At 51.3% G+C, this 12026-nt stretch overlaps 1 protein-coding gene across 1 annotated transcript in view; it reads left to right on the forward strand.

Moving 5' to 3' along the window:
- The window catches only part of LOC147672981 (tyrosine-protein phosphatase non-receptor type 11-like), a 302524-nt gene that overhangs the window by 141241 nt on the left and 149257 nt on the right, over positions 1-12026 (forward strand). The window contains exon 3 of the mRNA XM_086947841.1: positions 8032-8226. Coding sequence (XP_086803967.1) covers positions 8032-8226 — 195 coding nt within the window. The remainder of the gene's footprint in view (positions 1-8031; positions 8227-12026) is intronic.

Raw genomic sequence — 12026 nt, forward strand, 5'->3', positions numbered from 1 at the left:
CCCCCCCAGATCTTTTTCTTAGCAATACTGAGCTATGGGCCCCAATGGTAACAAGAGTATTGAATGCAGCAATTAAAACGGGTCTGCCGAGATCATGGTCCACTGCGGTGATTGTCCCGATTTACAAGAAAGGCTGTAGGGACAGCCCGCAGTGTTATAGACCAATCTCGCTCATTGACGTCACCGCCAAGGTACTGGGGAGGGCACTTCTCAATCGACTTTTAGATTGGACTGACACCAATAACATCCGGGTGGACACCCAGTATGGGTTCAGAACAGGCAGGTCAACCACCGACCAATGCCTCAACCTATACTTGCTCACCGCTAAGTATACCAAGGCGTCTGATGGCACCATGTACATGGGGTTTATGGACTTAGCAGCAGCTTTCGACAACGTTAATAGAGCCAAACTGTGGATACTCATGTCTAACCTAGGAATTGATCCGGATCTCATTAACATCTTGAGGGAGCTACATTGGAACACCACTGCCAAGGTCCGCTACAGTGCGGGGGGTGAGTACTGATCCCTTCCCGTGCTCGGGCGGGGTGAGGCAGGGGTGTATCCTGGGGCCATTCCTGTTCTCCCTTTATATAAATGGCCTGGAGAGCGACCTGATAGCACTGGGAACTGACTGTCCAAAGGTGGGCACGCGTCATCTGCCAGTACTTTTGTACGCCGATGACGCGGTTCTCCTAGCCCGAACGGCTGTTGGTTTGCAACTTTTAATTAAGGGTTTCTCGGATTTCATGAGGAAATTGGACCTCTCCGTCAATATGACAAAATCTTTCATCATGATAGTGGGGAAGAAACCTCAGAAGAAATTCGTATTCAAACTGGGGGATCATGTCTTGGACACTGTTAAAACATTCCCATATCTGGGCCTTTTATTCGATGAGAAGTTAAACTTCGCCCCTTTGATAGAGGAGAGGGCGAGGAGACTAGTCTCAGCTAATGGGGCTATATTGAACTTTGCACGTCGAATGGGTCGCTGGTCCCCAGAGCAGGTGATGACTTTATATAGATCAATCTGAAAGAAAGACGTTAGTGTTAGATTCCTTACCTTAGAATATCCCCAGGCGTCAGTCTGGATCCGGAAACTTTTGCGTAGCAGTACCCCTGCGCGTCGGTAGGCGTCGTCTGCAGGCGTCCCCTGCGGCTCCGCGTCCGTCGTCGGCGTCGTGCGCCGTGATGACGTCGCTGGAGTATATAGACGCCGCCTCCGCGCGCTGACGTCAGTTCTTCTTTTTTCCGCGCCAGTAAGCGCAGATCCGAAGAGCAGTACTCCGGTCTTTTGACCAACTTTGTTAAAACTTCTAATCTCTTTTTGGTGCCTGGTAGGATGCCCGGTTTCAAGAATTGTGACGGTTGTGACCGCACGATGTTGGTCACGGACCATCACCGACTCTGTCTCCGATGCCTGGGCCCCGACCACGACGTGGACGCCTGCGTCGACTGCCGGGCTCTCACTAACAAGGCTAGACGGGAGCGGTCCCGCAAGCTGCTTGAGCTCCGGGTGTCGGCCCCGCGTCGGGAGCGGTCCCGGTCCGGCCGGAGGTCCAGGGAGCGTTCGAGGGAGCGGTCGCGGAGCCGCGCCGAGCGCTCCGGAAGTAGTCACCATTCGTCGGGCTCTTCAGGTAAGAAACACAAGAAGTCGGGGCGTCGTCATCGTACCCCCGACTCCCCCCCCGACGCTCGCGCGACGCGGCCGGGGGTTCGGGTGACCCCAACCCCGCGGCTCCGCGAGAGTCGCCGGCGCGGCCTGCCCCATACCCTCCGGTCCCTGGGCAAGGTGCGACGCCTGAGGAGATTGAGGCGTTCCTCATGGCCATGAGGGCGCTCAGTTCTCCGGGGCCTACGGCGCCTTCGGGCCCAGTGCTACCGTCTGGGGGCCCTAGCGGGTCGGGTGTCCCGGACTCGATGCCATCGGGTGCTCCGGCCCCGTTGCCGCCGACGGCTCCGAACCCCGCCGCAGCGGCGGCCTTCGGGGTCGACGCCGGCTGGCCATCCGGCCGGGCCGGCTCCGATTCCATCGGGGTTACCCCCGACGCCGTCCCCGCGCGGCGCCGGTTCTCCTGTGCCGGCTTCGGCCGGTGCCGGGGCTCTGGCGCCGGCTCCGGGCGGCGCCGTCCCCATACCCTCCCCGAATCCGGACGCGGAGTCGGACCGACGTCGCTCGACGCCAGGCTCGACGCCGATGGGGCCTGTGAACCCCGAGGAGCCGGTCTACATCGTTGACTACGAGTATGGAGATGATGAAGATTACGGGGAAGGTTGGGAGGGGTCCGAGGACCCTCTGTCACGAGAGTGCCAGTATGACCCGGACTGGACAGGTGATTTGGGGGATGCCAGTGGTCTGGACGACTCTCCTAACCCTGGTTTTGTCTCTCCTCCTTCCGTGGCGTCGGAGGAGGGAGCTGCATATTCAGTGGTGCTGATGAGGGCTGCCAAGGCCTTACACCTTGAGCTCCCCGTCGCGGCCGTGAGGCCTAACCTCCTCACTGAGGTCTTCAAACCGCAGTCATGCCCACAGGAGCCACTGCTGCCGTTTAACGAAGCCTTGTCAGACGTTCTGTTGGGCACGTGGTCCAGGCCCGCTTCAGGTTCGCCTGTTGATCGGAACGTGGCCAGACGCCACCGTCCTTGTCCGGACGACCCCAAATTCCTGTCCACCCATCCCACCCCCGAGAGTCTGGTGATCCAGGCCTCTACCTCCCAGACCGCATTCCCGTCGGCCCCGCCCGATCGGGAATCCAAGAGGTATGACCAGTATGGCAAGAAGGTCTTCTCGTCCCTGAGTTTGGGACTGCGGTCTTGCAACACCGCTTGCCTCTTGGGCCGCTACACCCACTCTGTGTGGGATACGGTCGCGGAACTACTGCCAGAATGCCCCATGGAGGTGAGGGCAAAACTCGGCAAGGCTGTGGCTGAGGGCCGAGACGCAGCTAAGTATTCTATACGGTGTGGTCTTGATACGACCGACTCGCTAGGCAGAGCGATGTCCACGACGGTGGCGATTCGTCGCCACGCCTGGCTGAGATCCGCCAACTTTTCGACAGATGTCCAGAATGCCTTGATGGATGCCGTTCGATGGCTGTCGCCTGTTTGGTGACAAGGCGGACCACGCGCTGGAACGTTTCAAGGACTCCAGGGTCACGGCCAAGTCCTTGGGTCTCTCGACCCAGCGCCAGCAAACGGGTTCGTTTCGCTCCTTTCGTGGCCAAGGAAGGGGCGTCCCCACACGTGCTGCCAGCCACGTGCCGCAACAATCCTTTCAACGCGGTGGCGGCCGTGGAAACCGCCGTGGCGGCGGTCGGGGTCAACGGCGGGGTCAGGCCACACCTCCCCCCCCGCAGCATCTGCCTCCAAATCCTCCTAGTCCGTGCTTTCGGCCCCATGTGACGCCAGTGGGTGGCAGGGTTCGCCATCACCACGCTCACTGGCGCACAATTACGTCGGACAGGTGGGTGCTGCAACTCGTCCGAAGGGGCTACTCCCTCCCCTTCGAGACCACTCCTCCAGCCATGCCACCGCAGAACCACCGTGTGTCGGGGGACCACTTGACGCTTCTGCAGGAGGAAGTTACGGCCCTCTTGGCCAAGGGGGCCATCGAGCGCGTTCCTGGGCCAGAAGTAGGACGTGGTTGCTATTCCCACTACTTTCTGGTACCCAAGAAGGACAAAGGGGGCCTACGTCCTATCTTGGATCTAAGGAACGTCAACGGCTTCCTCCGGAAGGAGAAGTTCAAGATGTTGACGTTAGCTCAGGTCTTGGCTGCTCTAGACCCGCAAGACTGGATGGTAGCGTTGGACTTGCAGGATGCGTATTTTCACATCCCCGTCCTGCCGGCCCACCGGCGTTACCTGCGGTTCACGGTAGGCCAGGAGCACTTTCAGTTTATCGTGCTCCCCTTCGGCCTTACCAGCGCCCCACGGGTGTTCACAAAGGTGATGGCGGTGGTCGCAGCCCATCTGCGCAGGTTAGGGGTTTCAGTCTTCCCCTACCTAGACGACTGGTTGTTGAAGGCGGGCTCGCCCCAGACAGTCGTCCACCACCTTCAGATGACGGCAGACCTCTTGCACGACCTGGGGTTCTCCATCAATGTGCCGAAATCACACCTGTGTCCCTCTCAAAAGCTCCTTTTCATCGGAGCGGTTCTGGACTCGGCGCAGTTTCGGGTTTATCCTCCGGAACGGCGGGTCCGGGATATTCAGGCTTTGATTCCCATCTTTCAGCCGCTATCCCGGGTTTCGGTCAGGTTGACGCTGCGGCTGCTGGGACTGATGGCTTCCTGCATCCTTCTGGTGCATCACGCCCGGTGGCGGATGCGGGCTCTGCAGTGGGACCTGAGGTTTCAGTGGGCCCAGCATCAGGGCAACTTGTCCGACCACGTCTTGATCTCGGAGGGCACTGCGAGGCAACTGCAGTGGTGGCTTACGGACCGCGATTGGGTCAGTGGCAGATCCCTCTCCCTTCCCCAACCGGAGCACGTTGTCGTGACGGACGCGTCCCTCCAGGGCTGGGGTGGCCACTTGGGAGAGGCAGAGATCAGAGGCATCTGGTCTCCGGCGGAGTCCCGGCTCCATATCAACCTGTTGGAGCTACGGGCGATTCGTCTAGCACTGAAGGCATTCCTCCCCTTTGTCAACGGGAGTGTAGTGCAAGTGTTCACCGACAACACCACCGCCATGTGGTACTGCAACAAACAGGGCGGAGTGGGGTCGTGGACCCTTTGCCAGGAGGCTCTGCGCCTCTGGCAGTGGCTGGAACGTCAGGGCGTGACTTTGACGGTTCAACACCTGGCAGGTTCTCTGAACGCCAGGGCGGACAAACTCAGCCGTCGGTGCTCGATGGATCACGAATGGCGTCTGAACTCGGACGTGGCGCAAGGCCTCTTTCTGCAATGGGGAGAGCCTTGGTTAGATCTATTCGCCACAGAAGAGAACGCGCAATGTCATCAGTTCTGCGCGTTGGAGTTTCCAAGACGGCACTCGCACGGCGACGCCTTTCGGCGCGAGTGGAGTTGCGGTCTGTTATACGCCTTTCAGCCTATACCACTTCTGCCCAGAGTGCTGAAGAAGATCAGGCGCGACCTGTCCCAAGTTATCCTTGTGGCTCCGGACTGGGCTCGAAGGTACTGGTATCCCGAGCTACTCAGCATGTCAGTCGGTCCCCCGATCCGCCTGCCCCTTCAGGAGGACCTTCTGTCGCAGCAGCAGGGGACGGTCCTCCACCCGAACCTGTCCAGTCTCCACCTCCATGCTTGGAGATTGAGCGGCGGCAGTTGAGGCCATTTGACTTGCCTCCTGAAGTCTGTGATGTCATTCTGGCAGCCAGGCGTCCCTCCACAAAGTCGGTATACGCCTGTCGGTGGAACAGATTTGTGGCATGGTGCACAGCAAAGGCTGTGGATCCTCTTTCTGCCCCTCTTTCCGAGGTTCTTCTTTTTCTTCTCTCTCTTGCCCAGCAGGGCTCTGCTCTGGGCACTATCAAGGGCTACCTTTCGGCCCTTTCGGCCTTTCTACGGCTTCCTGATCAGCCTTCTTTGTTCAAGTCCCCAATTGTAACGAGATTCTTGAAGGGCATCACACACATGTATCCACCTGTTCCGTTTGTGATGCCTCAGTGGGACTTGAACCTGGTTCTAACCTTTTTGATGTGTGCTCCCTTTGAGCCCCTTCATTCTTGTCCTCTCCGTCTCCTGACTTTAAAGACGGCTTTCCTGGTTGCCATCACCTCTGCCAGGAGAGTGAGTGAGCTCCAGGCTCTTTCTGTCCAACCCCCTTTCATGTCCATTCATCCTGACAAGGTGGTTCTAAGGACTAGGCCTTCTTTCCTGCCCAAAGTAGTTTCTGCTTTTCACATCGGGCAGTCCATCACCCTCCCCTCCTTCTTCCCGCCTCCGCATCCCTCAAAGGATGAAGAGCGGCTCCATCGTCTGGACCCAAAACGTGCGCTTTCATTTTATATGGATCGCACACGCCAGTTCCGGGTGGATGACCAACTGTTTGTTGGCTACGTGGGTGCGAAGAAGGGACGGGCGGTGTGTAAACGAACCATCTCTCGGTGGGTCGTTCTGTGCATCAAAGCGTGCTACTCTTTGGCTCGGAAGGAGCCTCCTGTTGGGCTGAGGGCCCATTCCACTCTGGCCACGGCGGCTACTACTGCCCTGGGCCGGGGAGTCCCTTTGCAGGACATTTGCCAGGCGGCTACGTGGGCCTCGCTGCACACCTTTGCGAGGCACTACTGCCTGGACAGTCTAGTCCGGAGGGATGGCTTCTTTGGCCGTTCTGTCCTCCAGGACTTTCTGGTGTAGGAATGTATTAGTTCGCAGACCCACCACCGGGGTTGGTATTGCTGGGGTATCTGTTCTAAGGTAAGGAATCTAACACTAACGTGTTTCTTTCAGATGAACAAGTTACTTACCTTCGGTAACGATATATCTGTAAGAAACATTAGTTAGTGTTAGATTCCTTACCGAACCCACCCATCCTCCCCGTTCTGCGAACTGATACCTAGGGTTAAGGACATCCCTTTCAGGGCCCTAGTTTCAAATGGCACCAGTGTTGGTTCTCTCATGGCTCTGCGTTTTCTGGCGCGGAAAAGCTGTGTACAAAACTGACGTCAGCGCGCGGAGGCGGCGTCTATATACTCCAGCGGCGTCATCACGGCACACGACGCCGACGACGGACGCGGAGCCGCAGGGGACGCCTGCAGACGACGCCTACCGACGCGCAGGGGTACTGCTACGCAAAAGTTTCCGGATCCAAACTGACGCCTGGGGATATTCTAAGGTAAGGAATCTAACACTAACTAATGTTTCTTACAGATATATTGTTACCGAAGGTAAGTAACTTGTTCGTTAGCATCTCAAAGACCATCTACGGAGCTGAAGTGTGGGGTTTCAGAGATGCACAACTAATCCAAAGAGAGGAAGATAAATTTTTTTAAAAACTGTTAAAACTTCCGCCGAGCATCACCGCAGCAATTACTCATGAAGAGCTGGGAACCACATATATAGCTGATATCATCAGACTGAGACCCATACTGGCCTGGCTTAAAATCTGGTCAAACCCCAATGCAGAATTATCCAGACAGATCATCCAGGATTGCTTGTTGAAAGAGAAATGCCTCCAAATCCCATGGCTGAAATATGTTAAAGACACTTTGGGAGATATTGATGAACAAATGCTATTCTTGGACCCCTCCAGGGTGGACATATACTCCAGACACTCTGTACAAAGTCAATTGTTGGATACATTTAATGGCAGGAGGAGGGAGCTTGACTCTACTAAATCCTCGGCAGTGGCGCACTCGCTTGTATCTAATCAAGTTGGTATGGAACCGTACCTCTTTTTAATGTACAGTCAGCACAAGAGGTTTTTAATGACTCGTTTTAGGCTCAATTTGTTGCACCATATTTTAGCTTATCCATTAGGGTTCACTCAAACAATTGAGCAGAAGGGTGCCTGCGGCTGCGACAATAGGTCTCCGCAGGACACCCTTCATTTCGTCTTATTGTGTTCCTTTTATAAAACACCGCGCCAAAGATTCTTAGTGGGTGTCTTGAAGGACTCAAATATTATCCATGCCAAATCTGCCTTACTGTTTTTGCAAAAAGCCACTGAAACGCGAACTCTATTTGCTGTTATAAGTTTCCTTAAAATTGCTTTTAAATTGAGAAATACAAGGGGATGATGAAATTGGTGGGTTTGGGAGGTACCTGAAATGTTACATGGGGTCTTGCATCACATCTGCTCTCTGGTTCTGCCATTCACAAAAACCCTTCTTTTTAACTGGACGTCTTTTTTTTTTTTTCTTTCTGCTTCTTTTAAACAAATGTCAAGTTGTTCAAAATGTTTTTAATGGAGATTATGTATTATGATTATTATGTATTTTCATGATGGTTTTTAACCTTCGAAACAAATAAACGAAATGAGGGATGATTTGGGGTGGCAGGTGCAGAGGCATTGTGAACAAGAACAATATCACTCGGCACTCACTTCTATCAACTGTCTGCTTTTCCCTTGCAGGAGGAACGAGGAGGTGACGCATATAAAGATCCAGAACACAGGAGATTATTATGACTTGTATGGAGGTGAGAAGTTTGCCACCTTAGCCGAACTTGTGCAGTACTACACAGAGCAGCATGGTCTACTACGCGAGAAGAATGGAGATGTAATCGAGCTCAAGTACCCACTGAACTGCCAGGACCCTACCTCCGAAAGGTACTGTCTTTCAGGCTGTTGACACCATGCCAAGTTTGTGTGAGCTGTGTCCAGTATGTTCCCCTTGAAAATACCAGAATAGGAGACCAGTCACTGTCCACCTGTGCAACTGTTACTCTATGCAAGTGCACTATGCCCAGGATCTTATTGTTCAATTTTTCTATGAATGCTTCGTTTTGGCGCCAAGTGGAGACTTCAAAAACAAAATAGTCCTTTAATGGTCTTTCGTTCTGACAGACCTTGACCCTCCAACATTGGAGATGTGTTTTGCAGCAAAGGCCATGTTTGGAATGTTGTACTAGTCTAAAGCTGGAGTCCTTTTTGGTTGTCCTGTGTAAGGCGCTCTGGCGACTGCCATTAGCCCCTAACTCCACGGCCACAATGACTATTGTGGCCGTTGTCAGCCTTTGACTAGTGTTGTCAGTGTGTTCACCTTTGGCTAGGAGCTTGGCTGAATTTGGTGACTACAAGTGTTATTAAAGCTGTGCTACAAATCTATCCTGTGCCTCTACTGTGCTACTGCTACTCTTCATGGGTTATTGGTAAAACAGCAAATTCGAAAACAAAATCAATTACGTTGCAGAAAATCACCCTTCCAAAAGATCCATCAGCATTTGAACCATCTTCAGTATCTGATCTAGAAGCAAAGCTGGGTATGCTTGTGAAAGCAACTCTGGATATTTAGGGCCCCAGCATCTTTAGTAGCTGGCAGAGACAAGGAGCAGATGGGATGACTGGGTTCCTTTGATTCGGAATGGAATGCTTACAGATCAGACATGGATGATCATGATTGTTGACCTATCATGGTCTTTGATAGAGCCTTGTTCCTGGCATTATATCTGACCAGTGAATGGGAAAAGTGTGACTGGCAGCCATAAAAGGAAAAATATCTCCTTTAAAAATTGTTCGTTCAGGGTCAGATGTTGCCACAGCCGAAAGTGGATGCATCTGCTCTGACCTTCATATTTGGCCACAACTATAATCAACTGGACTTTCATGCTATTCTCCAAGTGGACATACAGGTCATCATTAATTACCAACAAGTATTCTGTAATCTGAATATTGAAATTATTGGGTGTCGGTTTTGCTCTCAACACTTGACCCTGAAAGAACATGAACTGCACTTGTGATTTATATGTATTGGTTACATGCATATTGAATTATCTCATACTTTTTTTTAATTGACTGGGGTATTCCTGATCACATAAACGGTTTTTGTTTGATACAGTATAGGTTCAACTATTTTAATACCAGCCATATTACAAGTTTGAAGTATTAAATGTTCTCCTTCAGGAGCTCTGTGTTTAACTATACTTTATACCCAGGCTCCTGGGGCAATATTGAGTAGCCGTAGTGTATGGTGTAGTGCCCTAAATGTGTGGGGTGTAGACCAAGTCACCTTATAGCGTATGTCGATGGTTGATAACGCTTTCAAAGCTGTACAAGAAATTGGCACACCCCTTTTTGACATCATATGCACTTGGGTTGAGCGGGACCCTCCTTGTCTCTCCTAAGCCAGCTCGAGAGATTGGTTCAGTGACCTGCCTGGTGTTACCATTGACTGCCTCAAACCACTATTTAGGGAACCGAGGCCACAAACAAAAAAAATCCAGATTAAATAAATGCTTAGTTCTAGGCTAGTACATTTCCATTCTCATCTTTAGCATGTGGGGTTACTTCTATTCAGTAGAATAGGGATTCAGATAATATTCAGGCAAAACTAAACCATGAAGGCATCTGAGGAACAATACTACCTTATGGTTGAATCTTAAAAATGGTATAGAACTCCAAGCCCAGCTCCTTTATTTTTCTGCCCAAAGAAAAAGCCTCCAAGAATAGGACCTTGTATGTAAGACTACAAACTAAGGTCCACCTTCACAAATAGCTCAAAAGATATATTTGCAGAGTCTGCAGTATCATGGGCAATCCCAAGAACGGATTTGAGAATGAATCGCAGGTCACTTTTAAAAAGAAACTCCTCAGTAACTTTGTAACAAAGGTCATAAGTTCCACAAAAACAGAGAGTTCCTGAATGCTCTAATGGCGGGGCACTTGCACATCAAAGTAAAGACTGCTAACCCAAGGACAAACCTATCCCTTAACAAATCCAAAACTTAAGCGGAATATCCTGAGGTAAGATTAACACTCCACTCATCACAACATTTTTCAAAAATCTTTCAATGACTGTAGTCGGATTTCAACTTTAAAGGGTGACTTGATTTCTGAATAAGCGTTTCTCCTTCCACCGAGCACAATCCTTGCCTGCATGTTCATCTTCTCAAACGCCAAAGCCTCATCTGAAGGAGAAAGAATTCCTCTGTGGACGAGTAGCACCTCTCAGAGGGTATGTGCGCATAACTCCCTCACTGCCATATGGAGGAGAAAAGGAAACTAAAGATTGCGTCGCCACACTGGGACTACCAAGATCACTTCTGCTTGGTCCTCCTGAAGTTCACTGAGAACCCTTGGCATGAGTGGGATGGGAGAAAGGGCACTGGAACAACAGAGCATTCTCTCTACAAGCCTCTGGACATCATGTCCCAAGTGCTTAACCAAGGCAAAGTGCATTCTCTCTGGATGCAGAAAGATCTTGCTTCGCTTCCCCAAAAATCTGAGTTATCTGCAGAGACCGCATCAGAATCTTTGAGGAGGGAAACACCCTTTTAGTAGTGTCCACAGGCCCAGTCTTCCTCCCAGGAAGGTACACTGCAGACAGAGGAGAGATTGTTCTCTGATGACATACCTATCTCTTAAACTTAAACACTCTTATCATTTAGAATTAGGACAAAATGCTCTTGTGCCTTTTGAACCACCTTGAAAGGTCTCTAGTTTTTCGATACACTTCTTGGCACCAAGGACCACTTCACTTTTGAGGACCCATCAGAAGTAACCGGAAGTGGAAGCCATCTCGGGGTGGGAATAATTAACTTCTAGGCTGGGAGAAAGGTCTTGTCATGAGGGAGCCGATGTTGAACATCTAAAGACTATGACGAGGAAGAGTAGGAACCGGAGTAATTAAGATTACCAGTAAGTAACCAAGCTGTGTGTTTTCAGTGTCAGTTTGGTTTAAGATTTGATAAGGGGATTTATTGAACCCAATACAATAATTGAATAATCATTATTAAATAACGGAACATAACGCATTGACCTTTGGTATTAAACACAAGAAAGTAGGATGTAAGTCCAGTCTCTGACCTGCACAGTTGTGATCCTCGACTTAAATCCCAGCTTTCCCACTGCCCTTCCCCCACCCGGCGTCCATTTTAGCCCCTTTCTTCTGAGGCTCTGCTGACGTTCTAGTTGGAGATGAGGACTGGTGGTTTCAGTCTTCAAACTTGCAGCCCTACCTCAACTGCTCCCTTGCCCAGTCTGCCTCTTGGTTACCCCCTCCCTCAGCTCTGTTTTTAACTTCCAAGAGGCCCAAATCTGACCTTGGGAGTAGGGCCAAATCAGGGAGCAATAATCCTCTGCTATGATCATCTGACTATGAGAGAATAAAATATTTCTCCCATGACTTTCAGTTCATATGTTCAGTTAAAAGGCCAAAGGTCAGAAGTCTTGTTATGAGTCTTTCAAGCACATGTGAAGTCAGTAGGGCATCAGAGTATTGGGCAAGTATGTGGTCTCTAATGTTGAAATTGTCACTTGACGTGTTGGGCGATAAAAAGCAAAATCGCGCCCCACAAATTACTAACTGTGCCAATTCCTCTTGCTGTGAGAGGACCCATTCTGAGGCACAATGCACTTTAGCATTTTTAGAGGATATAGAAATTACCAACCTACAAATTAAATACCCTGAT

Source organism: Lissotriton vulgaris (genome assembly GCF_964263255.1).
Source record: "Lissotriton vulgaris chromosome 5 unlocalized genomic scaffold, aLisVul1.2 SUPER_5_unloc_1, whole genome shotgun sequence".
NCBI classification, from domain to species: Eukaryota; Metazoa; Chordata; class Amphibia; order Caudata; family Salamandridae; genus Lissotriton; species Lissotriton vulgaris.